The following is a 20631-nucleotide window of genomic DNA, read 5'->3' as shown; positions in this document are numbered from 1 at the left end:
TCTCTCTCTCTCTCTCTCTCTCTCTCTCTCTCTCTCTCTCTCTCTCTCTCTCTCTCTCTCTGTTTCTTATCCTAGGCGATTCTCTCTCTCTCTCTCTCTCTCTCTCTCTCTCTCTCTCTCTCTCTCTCTCTCTCTCTCTCTCTGTTTTTATCCTAGAGATTCTCTCTCTCTCTCTCTCTCTCTCTCTCTCTCTCTCTGTCAGTTTTTTATTCGAGGTGATTCTCTCTCTCTCTCTCTCTCTCTCTCTCTCTCTCTCTCTCTCTCTCTCTCTCTCTCTCTCTCTCTCTCTCAGTTTTTTCTAGGTAGTTCCTCTCTTCTCTGTCAGCCAGTGGATGGAAATTGGAACTAAAATGATTCACCATCAAATAAAGGATAGCCTCACTTTGCAACAGACTACCAGCTGCGGTTGCGAACAGTTCTGCTAATGGCCAGTTTAAGAATAGAATAGATGAAATAACGGGCATACTCTTGTGATTTATTTGTTATTTTTTTTTTTTTTTACTTAATTAAGGTGTCTATTCGAATGGAAGTATATGTTATAGACTCCTCTACCCATATAATTCTTTGTAGCCCTCTCGTAGTAGGAGTGCAAAATGTACACAGCTATGTGTATTGAAAGCCGGGTGTGCTTGTTGATCGCAGACTTGATGAGAAAATGATAAGATTATCCCCGAAGAAAATGACCGACCCGCCTCTTGAAAGACGAAAGATAGACGATTGTAGGAAGCAGGAAAAACGGGCATAAGGAGAGCATTCTAAGGAGATAGTAGGAGTGGATATGAAATAGTCAGTGAGCCATGTCATTCGAGGGCTGCTGATTTCCACGGAATTTGAGCTAAATTTCATATAATCCCAATCCACTGATTTAATAGAGCTGAGGTTGGATCTAAATCGTGGGCTCCTTAAGGTTTGAGGACTATTTTAGGCTTAGGTCTGGCTGTGATGAGAGGAAATTGTTCGGAAGAGCAAATTTTAGAGCAAATTTTGAGTAAATTGCGGAAAGCTTTCATTTTATTGAGAGGGTTGGGCGGGGGACGTAGAACCGCCTCTTGATTTTTATTTTTCTTTTTTTACTTTCCTCAATATTGAAATATAGATTACATTCTGAGTTTCATATTTTTGTTTTTTTTTCTGGAGGAGTAACCTTAGGCGTGCCCGGTTCATTGCCTTTTGGTTGCTTCAATTCTTGCAAGGGTATGTGCTCAAACGTGTTCATTTTATTATTTTTTTTTTTGTAATCGCATAAGGATGCTATATTGTTATTACTGAGATGGAAAAAAATTAAAATATAAAGTAAAAGAGATCTGTGTGATTTGTATAAATATTTGAAGCTCTTAGGTACCTTGCAGGCTGCTCACTTCATTATCATACTCGAGATATTGGCGCTTTGCTTAATCAAAAGTAAAGGGAGGATGCTATGCTTTGCCGAGTTCCAGCTCATGTTTGCGTAAAACAATGCAAAAGAGCTCTCCCTAGCTACGAGGTAGCTGATGGCATTAACATAACTGAATCCGCTCTTAATCGGAGAAATGTACCTCCTAATTTATTTTGTTACCGCAGCTGTGTGCAGTATTCCAAGAAGAAACTAAAGCATGAAAAACAAATGATAAAGATTTACATTTCTAGAATCATTTACATATAAAAAATGAGCATGACGCGTGTAAATTTTCGTGTAGGAAGTTGATGAATTGAACTTTGGAATGCTGAAAAGTATTGAAACGAAATTAACTGATTTTTCTTCATAAAATAAGGGGGGAACTTACCTAATATCTTCTAAGAGATCGCATTCCTGTTGATTTTTCGCTTGTAATTTGGAGACTTGTTCACCGTGAAGATTTTTGCACACTTTTAGGTAGCTTCCCTGAAAAGATGAAAAAGATATTTGATCAGAAAGGAAGAAAGGGAAACTTTAAGTCAATTTACTTCCGTCTTTATCGTAGTAAAAAAAATTCTGATGCACTGAAAACAATTTGAATGAAATAGGTTATCTTTGAAGAAAATGTAATTCAGGAGTTCATTGTATCAGTAATTGCATGATGTAATTATGATGGCAGCAGAGATTGTGTTCCTGAAAATTAATTTACTGGTTTGTTTGTCAAAGACAGTATATTATTTTTTGTTTTAAAATGAGAAATACTTCGAAACCGCAACCCACAACCTTATCTAGCCAGTACCTGAAGTAAAGAAGAAAAAGGAAAAAAAAAAAGCGGTCCCTCACCGCAAAGGGAGAGATAAGCCACCATCTAAAAAGTAAAGTAAGTTGTATGAATGGCGAAAACAGAATAAGAAAGAAAATTCTGCATAAAGGGAATAGTCGACCTCCACAGAAGCCAAGTAGTGTAACGAAGGGCAAATTATTGTCAGCAGCAGGTAGTGAGATTTAAGATAATATTTACTGAGTGGCAGTTCAAGTCTCTTTGTGTAGCTGTGATGTCTTTTTTATCCTAAATCAGGCTTAGCTTGCAATGCATTTTTGGGGTCCATGTTTTGTGTTTACTTGAACTTTTGAGATCAACGCCTCATTTTTTATTCATGCGTTTTGGATTGCGGTAGTCGGAGGATTTTTAAGCTCGCTTTTATTCGTACCATGAGTGTATTATATAAATGGAAGAACGGGTGAATTTTTTTTATTTGAGGCTGAAGTATTTTCGTATATGCAATTTTGAGTTGTTCATTTTTGTTTAGCAGTGTTGTTTATTAAGGAACCCCAGATACATCTTGTATTAACAATTGCGTTAATTTTGTGACTTTCTTGTGAAATAAAAACGCGAAAATATTCTGCGCGCCGTGTGATCATGCTTCATGAGATTCAACTTAAATGTAACAAGTAAAAAATGCGCCGAAGTTTCTTCGGCGCAATCGAGTTTTCTGTACATCGTATAATCAAGGCCACCGAAAATAGATCTATCTTTTGGTGGTCTCGGTACAATGGTGTATGAGCCGCGGCCCATGAACTTTGACCACGGACCGGTGGTGGCCTGGCCTATATCGTTGTCAGACGCACGATTATGGCTAATTTTAACCTTAAATAAAATAAAAACTACTGAGGCTAGAGGGCTGCAATTTGGTATGTTTGATGATTGGAGGGGGGATGATCAACATATTAATTTGCAGCCCTCTAGCCTCATTAGTTTTTAAAATCTGAGGACGGACAGAAAAAGTGCGGACAGAAAAAAGTGCGGACAGACAGACAAAGTCGGCACAATAGTTTTCTTTTCAGAAAACTAAGAACACTACTTAGTTTTTTTAAAAAAGAAGAAAATACTTTAATCTTTAATGACTGATTTCACCTTTGTTTATGCGTTGTAACTTTCTTTTGTAGGGGGCGGGGTTATGGTTTTAAATTACATGTCGTTTTTCCGACGTTGTCAGTAAATATCAGTCATTAGTTACTACACTAACAGTGATAGTTTTGAATGTCCATGTGGTAGTCACATGGCTGCCAAACGCTTTCTTCGAGTCGAATGTTTAGGAACCAACAGTATTTTAAATTGTTGTTCACAATTATACCAGTTTTTTCATCATCCTTTTTCTGGCATTCTCTAGGCATGAAGTAGATAAGAATATTGTCTTTTGCCTAATAAAATGTAACTAGATTTCCTCCTCTAAAACGAACTTAAGCTTTGATTGCTCGGGTTAAGAAAATACTTTGTTCAAGGTCTTCATCTGTACAGTGTACAAAGCTGATATGAGACGGAACACTTTTGTGTAATAGATTAAATAAAGAAGAGAATGAAATGTTATAATAAACAGTTAAATGAAACCGATAATATTTCATAATAAAATTTCCGGACTCTAATCCATATGAAATAGCTGTTGTTACTTCAGGGCTTCATAAGTCTTCGCCCCCATCCATCAACCTGTCGCACGGGAATGTCTGGGCCAGTCTTAGCTCAGGCTAAGATAGAAAGCCGAGGCAGCCAATATAAAGCAAGGACGTCGGGATAAGAAAACTTTAAAGATTATCTTCAGTCATATTGAAGAGGTGGGCCTACAAAGGCCTTGTCATCTTTTGGCAAATTGCACCGTGCAAAAGATTCTTCTCAATGCTTGTCATCCTGGCTGAATTTTCGGAAATATTGTAGTGATGAAAGACCATCCGCAATGTTATTCTGCGGACACTATCAAATGCCTTTTCGTAATCAACATTAGTGGTCATAATGAATTTTTACATTCCATACACTGTCGTAATATCTTAACACAAATATTTGAGATTTGCTACCCCTGCCTCTTCTAAAGACAGTTTCTTCATTTCTGAGGTTATTATCAGTTGCTTTCTTCAGCTTATTAAGAATAAGCATATTGCATTTTTTTTTTCATTACATCCTGCATAATTACAATACCTCTGAAGTTGCCAGGCTCAGTCTGGTCGCCTTTCGTTGGTACCCTAGCTATGATTTTCAGTTCCCAATTGACTCTGTTCTTTCCGTAGAACTGTAACTTGGTATATGACGTGTCGCTTAAGTTTCAGCTGTATCACCCGTGCTGTGACTTCTTCACATCCTGGGTTATCCATCTCCCAAGTTTCTTGATTATTGAAATTCAGGTCTTCATTAGCTCTGGTTATGTCAGTCAAATTAGATTTTCAGAAAAACTCCTTACCACCCGAAAAGGTTTGCTTCACAGAAAACAAGACAGAAGTCATTGTGCCACTCAAGTATTAAAAAAACCTTCCAGAATTTTCATAAGTAGTCCTGAAGCTTTTTAAGAAGTTCGTCAGCCTCTTATTCGATGTTATTTATCCTGCTCCCAGGTGCCCTAATTATTTGAGACTTCTCTTGCTGATTCAAATGCTACTCAAAGAAAGGCTTTAGAATAATGAGTTTTCGTGGTACAAAATGAACCGAAAATAGATAAAAAATGTAAATAAGGAAAAGGAAACAAAACCAAACGTGCAGAGATTGTCATATTTAAAATGACATTTCCCAGTGTCACGTCCACGCTCATGCATGTTATTCTTGAAACATTTTTGCCTCGCATTTTGTGGACTTGATATGCTTAGACCCTTACGCCTTAACACTCGCAGGTGTTCAAGTGCAACTTTCCCCGTCGCGTAGGAAAAGTGCAGTGTTTCCAGTGGTCCTCATGCTTTAAGCATTAAACATTTTACGCTCTCGACTCACGCGAATGCTAGCGGGGGACATTTGGCTGTGAGTGGCACTTTATTTTTTCTTACGCGCCTTTTTCTCGTATTTTAGGGTTGGTTTTTATGTAATTGTGGTCTCTATATTTATTCGTCAACATTTTTCTCCTCCATGTCTGTTGGTTTTTAAATGATTGTAACATGTCAACTGTATTTCATGAATTTATGGTCTCGGTTTTCGTTTGAGTTTTAGTGAGTTTGGAAAACTTACTTTGTTAATTTACCTGTGTGTTCTTCTTAGCTGTGCATGAATACTTTTTCATTTAAATGTTTAATATCTGTGGTTCATATTTCACTGGCAGTAAATGTGTGTAGATTTTTTCAGTTTATATACAGACATATTTGTCTCGTTTGAATGCAGTGGAATGGAATAAATAAAAAGTAATACTGTTATTCAAAATGCATAGTCATCCATCATCATCAATATCAGGAGAAAGGTTACGAGTATTTTGAAAATTAAAATGAATCACTGATTTGTGATACAAATTACCTGTCAAAATGACAAAGTTCCACCGAATATTATTCATTGTCGGCACCTTCCTTGTTTTACGGTGAATATAATAATCTGAAGAATTTAATGAAAGCTAAAAACGTCTTGCACTGTTGCTAATTCATGCTTAGATATTTGGATGGTTCCATTGACTCCTAAGATACGTCAGTTTTCATTGAATCTCAGTGTGACTTCGACCTACGACGACACTGGCGGTTGCTGACGACAGGAAATTTAATGACGATAATGACGAGTGATAATATTGGTGTATGACGCTGGTGATTAATGGTGATGCCTTGAAATTTAATGGTAGGTTAATGGCGATAATGAGATTGTGATGATGTAAGTAATGGCCCTGTGTAGCAGCATTTAGAGTAGAGCTGGTAAATGAATTATTTTAATCGTACTTGTTCATTACGTTCTGTTTATATATATATATATATATATATATATATAAATATATATATATATAAATGTTTATACACACACACACACATAATGTTTACACACACACACACACACACATATATATATATATATATATATATATATATATATATATATATATATATATTTATATATATATATGAATGTATGTGTGTGTATTTTAGATTTTATTTAGTCTGTATGTTTATTAGGTAAAGGCGTCAAATAGCTTTTAAAACATCATCACATCTAAATCATCACAGTACCATCATGCCTTCTATGAATCCCGGATTTTTACTTTGGGTAATTTTGTAAGTAAATGAAGTTTTATGCCTGCATTGAAGTTTCGGAGTAACATCTGATGTTATCCAAGAAATTTTGGCCTTTAAAAAACCTTTCGTTATTTTACAAGAAGTGTGTGAGGTCCTGAAAACTGTTTACGTTATAGATGCAATTTCTTAAAATGACGAGGATATTACTACTGGCAGGATGGGTTTTAATTCGGTCATGAAAAGTAAATAAGAGAAATATTGAATGTTTAGAATGTTTAAATACTTGTTCCGTTGCAGAACAAGTTTGTTGCAGAAATAGTTTAGTGAGTATTCTCTTTGTTGCCTGTACATCCCAGGAGGATGTTGACTACGAATTAATAGTGACAGTTTGCATGTGTGTGTGTGTGTTATATTTATCTAGATGTTTGCCTACGTCGAGAGGATTATATCTGTCTGTTAGTTAGCATGATTATTGAAAATTGATAAGTGATTGTAATGAAACGTCTTGTAATATTTGCTAAGTCAAACTCTCTTGACAGTTATCTTCAGTTTGAGATCGATGAATAACTGATTATTTTCGGCCATACCGACTGTCCCTATAGGCAGATGTCTGCAGCCGATATCATTATAACTCATGGTGGATGCTGAACAGCCATATGCAATTGGCTTCTGTTATATCGGCTGTGGATATATACTTCCAGGTAAGAAAAAGGGAAGAAAAAACTTCCCCTTATCTCCATAGACATCCACCAAATGTGTAGCATCTTGAGGGAATTACCCAAAGAATGTATAAATTTCTTTAGCATACATCCAACCGTTCTCGAAATATGTTATTTGCGTCTTTAGTGTTAGAGGATGTCATAAAAAGTTATTTATAGATTGCTGCTAAATTTCTTTCGATTCTTGTTGTTTTAGGATAAGGATGCCAGCCCAGGCCCATCTTGACCCTTGGTGTGACAAATCACCATCTGCTAATTCCCAGGTATATGCTTAATTCTCAGCTCGTGTCAACAGAGGCGCTGTGGGTTTAAAACAGAACGAACCTGATTCTGGAAATCGTTTGCATGCAGGTGTGTGCATCCGTGTGTGTGTGTGGGTTTGTGTGTGTTTCAGCTTCAGGTAGACATGCTTGAATGACTCCACTTCCATCTGAAATTCATCACCTTTTCGCACGCTTTATTTAAGAAATAGTAAAAAAAAAAAAAAAAAAAAGCCGTTCGAAGTTCATTTGCTCAGAGCATTCTCCAGGTATTATTTTTAATGAATTCAGAAATGGTTAATCGAATTAACACTTGTACACGGAACTGTGCTCCTTATATGTAAATATTTATTAAAAGAGTGGTTTATAAGGAATCGCCTATTTTGTGTTAGTTACTATTTATTGTTATTATTATTTCAATGGTCGTTTAATCTAACTTCGGATTGTGTAGCAAGCATATTTCTACTGCGCGCATGCGTGCTCTCTCTCTCTCTCTCTCTCTCTCTCTCTCTCTCTCTCTCTCTCTCTCTCTCTCTCTCTTATTGTCATAAGAATTTTTTGATCAGCTTCGGTCGGACTGATTCATCAGCGGACAATACAATCCGTACTAAGGGAAAACATAATGGAGTTCTAAATGAATGACTTTATAGGACGTTAGGGGCTATGGAAAAAGATTTGAATTAATGTGTAAAAGTGCATCATAATAAGGTAAAGAGCTTTTTAGGAATATATATATATATATATATATATATATATATATATATATATATATATGTATATGTATGTAAATGTATGTATATATACACACATATATATGTATGTATGTATGTATGTATTATGTATGGAAAATCAGTATACTTTGAGATCTACCTGTACTAGCCTGCTGCCGTTTAACTAAATTATGTGCGTTGTGTCAAATTAATAAATCAATTTTAGGATTTTTTAACTTTTTAGTTCAGTCTTGAGAATTAGTATTATCGTTCTTGTTCTTTTGGTTACCGTTTCGTTAATGTTATTATTATTATTATTATTATTATTATTATTATTATTATTATTATTATTATTATTATTATTATTACAAGGCAAGTTGGAGAAGCATGACGCTGTAAGCCCGAGGACCCCAATAATGAAAGCCGTGCAGTAAAGTATGAAGTCAAGAAGAAACAATAAAAGAAAAATAATAAAGAAAAGAGATAAGGAAATAACAAAATTTAATATATAAACCAAATAACTAATTTTGAAATGAGAATCATGCTAGCATACTCAACCCAAAGCATATGCACCAACTTCAGAAATTCCAACGATTCAATTCCAATTTGGTCTCAACAAAAATAAACCCTTTAGAAACCTGTGTGGTGCTGAATAGGGGAAGGCAAGGCTGCTGGAATTAACTGTATATCTAGCATTAAATGGTGGATAGTATAGTCTGGGAAGATCTGAATGCATGGGATGGTCAGAGTTATGAAATATCTTGCAGAGCATGCGCAATGAGGTTAATATAATGGTAATATAATAGAACATAAGTTTTCTCTTTGTCAAAGAATTCAAGATGCGAGTCAGCTGCCGGAGACCAGTCGGGGGGACATGGAAAAATTAAATAAATTGAAGCATTTCGTCAGGACAGACAGGTTCCAAAAACTTTCGAAACTCAAAGGACCGATTTTTATGCCATCGAAGAAGGGATAGTAGTAGTAAATTGGTAGCTGTTTATTTCTGTTTAAATAACCGCACTTGAACAGAAAGTTGAGATCAGGAGTGGCTTTGGAAAGATAAACTTAGATTTTCAACATATATATATAAATATATAATATAATATATATATATATATATATATATATATATATATATATATATATATATATATATATAACATATATTTACATATATGTACATATAATATATATATATATATATATATGTGTGTGTGAAATAATAACTGCATAGTAACCGGTACCTTTCTTGTTCGGTCAGAAGTACTTTCTGACTAGCTTCTGACCTTCATCAAGTTACTGTGAACAATTCTAATGATTTAAGCATATTATATATTCAGTGACATTTACGGACACTGCCATTTCTACACAAATGTATACGTTAATACATACACACATTATATATATATATATATATATATATATATATATATATATATATATATATATATATATATATATATATATATCTTCTATATATATATATATATATATATATCTTCTTCTTCTTCTTTTAACGTGCTTTTTTTCCCATTTTTGTATGGGGGTAAGCACGATGCCCTTTTGAAGGACTTTGATTTGGCTTTGGGGTAGACCGTAGTCTCGATCGGCTGCCCTGCTGAGCATCAACTTAGACCCCGGTAGCGTATGTTACATGTATCATACTAGACCCAACGCCCTTTCTCCCAGCAGCGAGAAGTTGTTGCGCGGGTAGGTCGAGAGTTCGAGACGTGTGATGTTTGTTATGTTTTAGATGTTGTAGTGGCTTTGTTTTTGTGTGTGTATTTAGTCTGTAACACCCATTTGCTTTTTAAAGCAAACCTATCCGTTGATTACTTACATAATCCCGGGTTGTCTACACGGATAACAGCGTGTCCCGCCTCTGTGATCAGTCGGCTGCGGATTTGAACCCGCGCCACAGACCTCTACGAAGTCCGAAGCTGCTGCTGTAACCGACTGTGCCATCGAGGCTCTATATATATATATATATATATATATATATATATATATATATATGTATTAACGTATAAATGTATTAAACGTATAAATTTGTGTAGAATGGCAGTGTCTGTAAATGTCACCATATATTTTTCATGTCAAATTCACTTGTGTGTAGCACCAGTTTCATCGGAGTATGCTTTCCCATATCTCAGACGGGAATTTTGTTTCCACCACTCCTTCTCAGGACAAACAGAAATTGAAGGTGAAAGGTCAAAAGCACACACATCATGCTCGTTATTAACGTTTCACAAATCACCGAACACTTACGGAAATTCCGGTAATGGCTCAAAACTTATCACAACACCCCGGGGGAAAAACTCCTGTCATTACTTATCGTTAGGAAAATTTTGCAGTAATGTATCGTATATATAACCATGTGTGTTGGCGGGCTAACGTTCGCGTTTTCGTGAGTGTTGCAATAGCTATTTATTGTAATTTAGTGTGGGATAATATAAACATTCAGGGAGGTCGATCTTTGAATGCAAGTAGAATCTTTTTCCCTCGGCAAAAAGCTGAGGGTGTTCCAGAATGTCTCAACGTCTAGCTTCCATCGATTGTTAGGGGACTTACCCCTTTTGTGATGTCTGGCTCTTAGAGAGAAATTACATAACTACAGGCACGAAAGAAACTGGTAACTGCCTCAGTTTGGGTTGGTGAAAACTCGAACATTCTGTGCGCGGCCAGATGAATCTTCAGTAGAGGGGAAGACCTGTAAAAGACTGGGGAATGTTCTGAAGAATGTTTCGTAAATTATGGTTACTTGTATGTTCTGAAGATTTGAATTTCTCTGGCATTGCAGTGTTTATTTTTTGTCTCTAAAGAAATTTTTCATATTTTTTATTGCTACAAGTTTGCGTTTGTGTGTATGTGTGTGTGAGATAGAGAGAGAGATTACGTGAGTTATACAGACTAGTAGCTTCACAACAAGTATGGTCATGGAGGGCTATATATATATATATATATATATATATATATATATATATATATATATATATATATATATATATCTATATTATATATATATATATCAGAGAGAGAGAGAGAAACTTAAAATATTTCTTGACAATTGTGGTTAAAGAAACGATTGTCATTCTCTGATTATGTTGTCAACTCCTTTATATTCTTTTGCAATACATTGACCATTTTTTAAAGCGAAGACACCGTAAGGGCACCGTCTACTAAACTCAGTCTCGGTCACATCAAGGAAAAATATGTTATTAGAATTCCATTTCTCAAGTGGCAACAGTTCGAAAAAAAAAATAAAAAGAAAGCAGAAGAAAGTTAGGTAATTTGAGAAATGCAAAACGAAAGCTGAATATTCCAGATACTGGAACGGAATGGTGAACGGAATGGTATGACTGAGTGAACCCATCAGTTATGACTTTCGCATGTGAAAATTACTGGACTCCAGCAAGCTTTTAACCGGAGAGTTATATGCTCGTGATTCCTGCGGTGGTTGCATTTTGCCCTCCGCTTTTATGGAGGTTCGGGGCTAAAGGATTACGTGGAATAAATGTCGGTAGCCGAGACTTGCTGGAGAGCGTGAAAGCCTGGACGAATATATAAAGAATAATGCTGGTATTTTCTCAGTTTTATGTATGCGTATAGGGTTATCAATATATATATATATATATATATATATATATATATATTATATATATATATAATATATTTATATATATTATATATATATGGTATATATTATATTATATATATATATATCATATGTATGCATGCATTATGTATTTCCTCAAAATTATTTCATTTTTGTATTTTATTTGTATTATATTACGCTCATATATTTGCTGATTTTTACTATCCGAAGTACTGATTTGCCAGTTGTTGATAGCAAAGCATTCCTTTCGGTAGAATTAACAAAGTTTCGTATATATGTTGATCAAAACCTGAGTAAAGAAATTTTTCAAGAATGACAGGTGCTCCCTCTCAACAAGCTGGATGGAACTTGGCTAATGAGCAGACTATTAATAAAGAGAGGATATCCCGTCGATTTTGCCCTATCTTTTCTGAAGGAGGATTTATTTCCTATGCATATAAATTGCCTCATCATTTTTATGGCCTCGTTCTTACGTGGATTGGTCTTGTGTCATTATCCTTAGTGCGTTTTTCTGTCTTGCAAGGGCAAGTGAATTGGGTAAGTGTATCAGGAAGTTATTCAACAGGTCTGTGATTACAACCATTTCTTCTAAAAGTGGTCAGATTTCCCTTGCTTCGCAACGGTGTGACAAATAAATAACTTAGGTTTTGTTTGGTTCCCTTTAAGGACGCAATTGCAGCTTAGCAAGAGGAAAAACACTTCACATGAGAGTTCAGCTGCCAGTTCATCGACACTGAAAGTTCATGGTCAGAGGTGAAGGTCACTGTTGATGGTTTTTATCACGTATTAAAATCCAAGGTCATAATCGCCTTTATTGCCAAGGAGACCTTCCAGAGAAAGGGTATGAGAGCAACATTTTAGTTTCTGTGTAAAGGCTAAAACTGCAAGTTGGTATTGAAATTCTTACGTCAACTAAAATGAATAAATAACTGAAAATTCTAAATTGTGGTTGATGTTCAGTTTCACGTTATGTTATAATAAAAACGGCCCTTGTTCTCTTCTCAGTTCAAGAGCGTTTTTCATTTCTGGCTTAATATCTTAATTAGGACTCTGAATGACTTTCTGTTTGTCCTGGAGAGATATGCGATTTAAATGAGTTCTCCTGCCCGCAAGGAATGTAACTATTCCGGCTCCAATTTCGCCTATTCTTTCTTTCTTTCTCTCTTCTCTGTGTAAACTTTTAATTGGCCTCATCCGCTTCCGTTTGGAATATTCCTCTCAGAATTTCTGTTTCCCATTTTACAAAGATTGAAAGAATAAAATGCATCGTTTTAATCACTGGCAAAGTTTCCTTCCGCTTAGGTTTTTTTTCGCTTTCCTCTTAAGAAGTTTTTTTTTTTTATGTCTCCGTTTCTCATAAGATGACACTTCCTACCGCCGCCCTTTAGGTCATATCTCCAGAAGACATGTTAACTTTAGAATTCTCACCCTCTTGTTTTCCCAGACCTTCATCTCTGCAAGCATTATAAATGTAGGTCTATTGCTTATTATAAATGTAGGTCTATTGCTTTCTTCATAGTTGATCACCGCTTTTTCCGTCTGTTTATATTTTGTTGAGAGTCCAAAGTTTCTGGGGGTTAGAGAATGGTAGTAGGCTGCCCGTCTCGTCGGAGTTTTATATAAAAAAATGTATACCACCCTGTAATTATGTTATCGAATTCTTCGTCTTTTCCCTTTTGCTATGACTTTTATCATACTTTTATTCTCGAGAGGGACTGGACAGATATTTTCCGGAATTGTGCACGTTTCCCACTTCTCTTGCTTTTTTCGTTTTATGTAATATTTTCAGCTTTTTGGTTATATTCTTTTTCTTTTTGATATATATATATATATATATATATATATATATATATATATATATATATATATATATATATATATATATTTTTTTTTTTTTTTTTACTGTGTATGAAAACTTACTCAATTAAAACATTGAAGTTTGCAATCAAGTTACACACACACACACACACATATATATATATAATATATATATATGTATATTATATATACATATATATATGTATATATACATTTACATATACACATACATATTCCGATGATATCTATATCCTTTCGGAAAGTATATAATATTAAAATGGCAGTAGGTAATTTCATATTTGGTCCAAAATTTCAAACCGTTCCCACATTCCTACGTATGAAAATCCTGAAATACGAATATTCCGGGATCTTTGTACGTCGGGGGTGAAATAAATCCCCTCAAAGATACTTAACGACCAACGCTCACTTCCCACCGCGGAACAGATCGTGGGGAAATGGAGATCAAGATAACCCATACGTTGAGAGAAAGGAAAAGCATCATTCAAGGGGAGGTCGTTCTTCCCCTGAGCCATCACTGCGGCTCTGATGTCGAAAAGGGCTTCACAAATTGATCCCAGCTTCTTTTTTTTTTTTTTTTTTTTGATGATGATGTAACGATGCCACCCTTTGGTACAGTTTGTGAGTGAGGTTTTCTCACCTTTACGGTTATGGCGATTTTGTGTGTGTGTGTGTGTGTGTTCTTGAAGAAAGTTGGTTTAGTTTTACACATTATATTTACCTTTCACGCACGTATGTTAGGTTTAGACTTTAGTGTGCTCTCTCTCTCTCTCTCTCTCTGTTTAGCACAAAGCCCAATTACATATATATACATATATATACATACATATATATATATATATATATATATATATATATATATATATATATATATATATATCGATAGAGAGAGAGAGTGGATATGTTTGTTTGTATGTAATATGTGTTGTATAACATGTATGTATCTGTGCATATTGCATTAAGACACGCATACCTCGGAGCACTGTAAGGAAATGTGCTTATTGATTTTCATGTGGTTTCGCCATTTGAATAAAAAGGAAACCATTTTGATTAAAACGAATAAACTGAGAATCAAAGTTACCAGTGTAGCCACACACAAACTACAATTAAGACTACAATTAATAGCCACCTCTTCACGCATAGTCAGTCTTTCAATTGCCGGTGTAACTAGCCGTCATGGGTCTCACGCTATTCGTGAATGCAAAAATGAGCTGTCACTCACTGAATGGCCATTTGGTGACTTTTACATTTAATTAATGGGAATAACTGAAGCTGGTTTTCGAGGAATAAACTAGAACCGTTATTGGACACGTTTTGTTAGGTACTGCGAAAGTATCTTATAGAATTTAAATCGGTCGTTGGAGTGTAAAATTCTTTTAATTGGTAATAGGGAAATTCTGTTCTTGAATGAGGAAAATTCTTTTAGGTTTTGAATTTTGAAAAATTATTGTGGTTGGTTTTAGGGGAAACATTTTTTTTTTAGAATAAACTCTTTCGATTGTTAGTAAAGAAAACTTATTTATGTTGGTTTCGGGAAAAATTCCCTGGTTACTGGTTACATATATATATATATATATATATATATATATATATATATATATATATATATATATATACATATATATATATATATATATATGTCTTTAGTTAAGAGTCACTGTAAAGGAGGTTCAGTGTATAGAAGTCTTGCACCATTAAGCATTGATGTCGTAAGAGTACGCCATTGCAGTATTGAATTGAGACCGGAAGAATAGGGCCACAGCGTACATTCTAAGAATGTTGGAATATAATATATGTATAAATATTTTCCCTGTGTATATGTATATGTATATGTATATATATATATATATATATATATATATATATATATATATATATATATATATATATATATATATATATATATATATATATATATATAATTATACACATAAACTGTATTTTCATTTCTTGCGGGATTAGGCCTCAAAATTTATTGAAAACTAAGCTGACTTTCAAAGTCGGAATTGCTTTACAATTATTTTGATAATTTGAAACTTTTATGGCCACCCATGTTAACATCAAATGAGTTACTCAAGAATGACTGGTGAGAAGTAGAAATAGTTTTTTTTATTCCCTGGAAAACGAAGATTGATGGAATGATTGATGATTGAGTGATTGATTTATGTAGACTGGCGTTACAAGAATGGAAAGCGACAATGAATTTTATCATTTCAAAATGAGCAATTCAGGGAATTGCCGAATAGAATATCAATCGCCTTATTGTTTGAAGACAATAAACAGAGAACTGGAACCTTTCTTATTCATTGTGCCGTTATCAAACTTTTTTTTTTTTTTTTTTACTAATTTTGGTCATTTCTTTTTTACCTTTTGACGTTTTAATAATCGTAATTTTACCCTATACTGTCAAATGATTATTTTACTTACTGTAATCAGTGTATTTTATCAAAATCATTTACTTCTGGACGTGGGCCGTTCTTATTGTAATCAGTGTATTTTATCAAAATTATTTACTTTTGGACATTGGCCATTCTTGTCGTCGTTGATATTGTATAATGTATGAAATCCTTCAGAGTTTTTAAATGGCACATAAGGTCTGTGGACATCTCATATCGATACTCTAGTTAGAACACACTGGTCGACAAAGTTCCAGTAAAACAAAGACAGAAAGACAAAAAGCGATTTTTATTTCACTGATTTACATAATTAATGACCTAATTTATACACCTCCAGCCTCTCCAATTTTATACGACTCAGGTCGCAACTTCCTACTCTCTCTCTCTCTCTCTCTCTCTCTGGTTTGAAGTGATTTCTCGACTAAGTACTAATATAAATCCTGAGAATATTAATAAAATGATTATATTTTTACTTCTAAAAAATAAATAAAGATTTAAAATACAGTGTACATAGTATTTTAAAAAGATGTTCAAACATTTTTACAGCCCAAAGTTAGGGTTTAAATATGTTTTTACGAACATGTAACATTTATATATATTATATTATATATATATATATATATATATATATATATATATATATGTGTGTGTGTGTGTGTGTGTGTGTGTGTGTGTGTGTGTGTGTGTATATATATATACATATATATATATACATATATATATATATATATATATATATATATATATATATATATATATTTCTTGCAGTGAGGTCGGTAATATTCTCAGTTATGAAGCTAGGGGACCCAAGTTCGAGTCCTGTGAGAGGACGGATGGACTCGCAAGCTCGGTCAAAAAACTATGCCTCTATTATAAAACCTCTAGTCCCAAGCAGTGAAAAGTTTACCTGATGCTCAGTTAACGATAAGAAAGGCAACACCAGGTGGAACCAATAATGTTAAATGGGAATGGTAAATGATGTAGCTTTAATTATCTAGCTCGAGACACTGAACTTCCTGACGACGGGCAGAAAGTGATAACTTCCTTCACTAGGGGCCTTGTGGCACTGGTGATGCTCACTCAGCGGGAAAACTTGTTCGAAAAATAAGATCTTGTGGTATACTGTTTTGACAAAACCGTCATCCCTTAGTTCACTAAAATATAAAACTCTTTGGCCTCTTCTACGTTAACGAGCCACAGGCTTTTGTATCCTGTTCATGAGGAAGGTATTTAATCTCTATGAGAAAGATATCCTTGAACTCCACTAATTGGAAGGATTTTCGAGGTAACATGCGTCGTTATCAGGTATTTGGTAAGTATATATTTATATATATATATATATATATATATATATATATATATATATATATATATATATATATATAAAAAAGTATACATCCATGAAAATTGTCAAAGAAATTTGCTTTGTAAGGTATATAATAGTCCCGCCTTCTACCTGTCATGAATCGGAATGTTCTCCCAATGCAACCAGATTAAGCCGTTAACAACTATTGCCATGGTAATACTTTAGAATTCTTGTTTAGCTTGAAACATATTCGTTTGTTTTTTTATCTTGGAGATCAAACAGATAATGAAAGACAAAAATAAATTTGTTGTCATTAATAATATTATAAATGGGCGAAATTTTTTGTTGGTGTGTGGGAGCAGTTGGTCGGGCAGTGTGCTGTTCATACTCGCGAGATAACGGGATTTGATTCCTGAGTGAGGCAGATCGTTTTCGATTACGGTGGTTCGTATCCAGTATATTGAGAGACTTGGGGCTGGCAACCTTTTTCTAAAATATTTCCCGAGAATCGGAAGAGCAACGTCCCTCTGTAACCATCCTAAGTGGAAGAGACGTATCCAAACAGGCACAAGTAAGTATGTGGTGGTTTTATTGTCTCACTCAGATTCTTGATAAGATTATTTCCATTTATTTTATCATATCTTATAATATTTCAGTGGCGGTATCGGCCTAGACCGTCTTTGGCTTATTGGATTTTTTGAAGTACTTGAAGTGTTGGGATTTTGGCCACAGAAACCTTCATTGTTGTGCAACTTCTTTCAAATAACTTCTTAAAAAAAAAATTGTTTCTACCTGAACGAACACGTAGTTTATTTCTATTTTAACATTGGTATGGAATGGTCCATATTTCCATTTACATTTTGTAAAATATCCTCGGGGCCACGATGTTCTCATAGTTTTTTAAGGATTGGGTATTCTATACCGACAATACGCATATTTTACTATAACTCAAATTTCCGAGTACAGTATTTGTGTATATGTATTTAATTACGAATTTCGATTAACCAAGCAATAAATCATTCACAGAAATAATACTAAACAATAAGCAAGCAAAGGTAAATGTGCTTGAGTGTACCATCATGCAAGTGGAACTCAGACCCAAGAATTCAGGAGACCAGAACTGGGTAACCCAAAATCATCCGACGCACGGAGAAAATTTATATTAAGTCAAACCGCAGGCGTCCTCTCTCTCTCTCTCTCTCTCTCTCTCTCTCTCTCTCTCTCTCTCTCTCTCTCTCTCTCTCTCTCTTGTTCCCTAAGGGTGTCTGTCAAATAGGATTCTAAACCATGCGAATACTACGGTAGGTTGTGGTGGAATTTGAGTTAGGTTTTTAATATTTACACAAGTTTTTACAATGCAAAAAAAGAGCACTCAAAAGAAATTATAGATAAAAAAACTGAATTCCAGTCAATACTGTTCGTTATTAGTTGTCAGTTTTTAGTTTTACAAGTTGTGGTAATTTGTAAACAGACGGACAGTCAAACAAACAAGTTTGGGTAAGTTCACTACCAATGATCCTCGCCAGCAGTTATGCTTGAATGAAATAACATTGATTACGAATTTGTTAAAGATCAGTACGCATGTATGTATGGATGGATGGATGTATATGCTGCTATTTCCCCATTTTTTGCCATGGTGTATGTATAGTAGCGTGTCCCGCTATAGGTATACATAGACTTGCGGTGGTAACGATGGTTTAAGATAACTGGGTGCATGGTCACCTTTCATTGTAAGTTATGTAAATGGGACACCTACCACGGCTCGACCAAAAAATTGACGAAGAGCTAGAATCAGTTAAGCAAAACGTAACTGAAAGGAAGGGTCTTTGAGCCGCTCCAACTGCATATCATCTTATATTTCTTCGGCGAAATTCATCTTGCATGCATCACTTCGAGGCTTCAGGCAATTTGCTTCAGGTTTCTTTCAAGACCAGATTATTCATGTCGTTTCTGCTTCATTTTTCATTCATGATTTCAGCGTATTTCCTTTTTTTTTTACCCATGTAATCCACTTTTCCAACAAGACTTCAACTCTATTCACTTGTCATTCATGACTTTAGTTTATTTGCTTATATTATCTTCCAAGACTTGTTCTTCCTTCAAGGCAGCATATTTGTTTACTTCTTCCTTTAGATTTCTTGTAATTTCCCTATTTTCCTCGTCACGTCGCTTTGTGTTTCCCATGTCTCTTAATTGTATTCTTTCTTTTATCCTTTTCCACCCAACGACATATATACATATAAACATACACACACACATGTATGTATATATATGTATATATATATATATATATATATATATATATATATATATATATATATATATATATATATATATATAAACATAGAATATTATACCATTTCCTTCCAACTTTCAGTATTCACAAAGAATATTTTTTATTTCCTTTAAAAATTTTGCATGCAAATAAAGTTAGGAGAAGCGCATCTTTGCTTACGTTTCGAAATTTTGAATGTTTAGTTCTCTCTCTCTCTCTCTCTCTCTCTCTCTCTCTCTCTCTCTCTCTCTCTCTCTCTCTCTCTCTCTCTCTCTCTCTCTCTCACACACACACACTCTCTCTCACACACACACACACACACACACACACTCTCTCTCTCACACACACACGCAAAAGGGGGAAGGCTCTAACCCTTTGATAAACTGACGTGTGGAAGCGGGTTAATGCCTAGTGACATTTTGTTTTTTTATATTCCCAGAGTAGACCATAACCTTGCGGACTTTTTTTTTTTTTTGCAAATGTAATATAGGATGTTTTTCTTTATCTTACTTCTGCTGATGCTGTGTAATATCCTTAGGTAACCATATTAGCGTTTTTTTTTATATCTGTTGCTGATTCTCTGTTGTAAATGGCTAGACATTCCCCAGTTTCCATCTCTCTCTCTCTCTCTCTCTCTCTCTCTCTCTCTCTCTCTCTCTCTCTCTCTCTCACTTAGATAAATGAATATATGATTATATTTTAAGTTGAAGAAACTTAGAATATACCATATTTTGAGGAATTGGAAACATGGGATTTATTTTATTTTCACAATTTGACATTCATAAATATGAAAGACTCTAATGCCAGTACGAAACAATTAAGCACGTTGAAGTTTAATTATTAATTGTTATCAGACGATCATGAATGGTAATTTTTCGACTTCAGTTGTAATTTTTTACTCTGTGTGTTATTATTAACCATGAAAATGCGTTAGGCCATTGTAATAGTTGATGCAAATTAATTGGAAGGTGTGAAAAAGGCACGATTACCCAACATGAAGTAAAAAGTTAACCATGAATTCAAGGACGATGCTACAATCGGGAAAATTCAGTTGAAACAGCCTGTTTTGAGGACTCAGTGACTGAACTCGGAATTGGTGTGTATCAGCTGCTCCGCTGCTTGCAATGCTTTTTCTCTTTTAAATGGCTGTTGTTTAGGAAATATTTGCACAGCTCCAAATAC

General features: G+C 34.6%; 1 protein-coding gene across 1 annotated transcript in view; it reads right to left on the bottom strand.

Moving 5' to 3' along the window:
- nwk (nervous wreck) overlaps positions 1-20631 on the bottom strand; it is a 330585-nt gene that overhangs the window by 202961 nt on the left and 106993 nt on the right. Inside the window, 1 exon segment of the mRNA XM_067119697.1 lies at positions 1764-1861. Coding sequence (XP_066975798.1) covers positions 1764-1861 — 98 coding nt within the window.

Source organism: Macrobrachium rosenbergii, chromosome 17 (genome assembly GCF_040412425.1).
Source record: "Macrobrachium rosenbergii isolate ZJJX-2024 chromosome 17, ASM4041242v1, whole genome shotgun sequence".
Classification (NCBI taxonomy): Eukaryota; Metazoa; Arthropoda; class Malacostraca; order Decapoda; family Palaemonidae; genus Macrobrachium; species Macrobrachium rosenbergii.
Note: the sequence above shows the minus strand (reverse complement) of the source record. Positions and strands in the feature narration are given on the sequence as shown.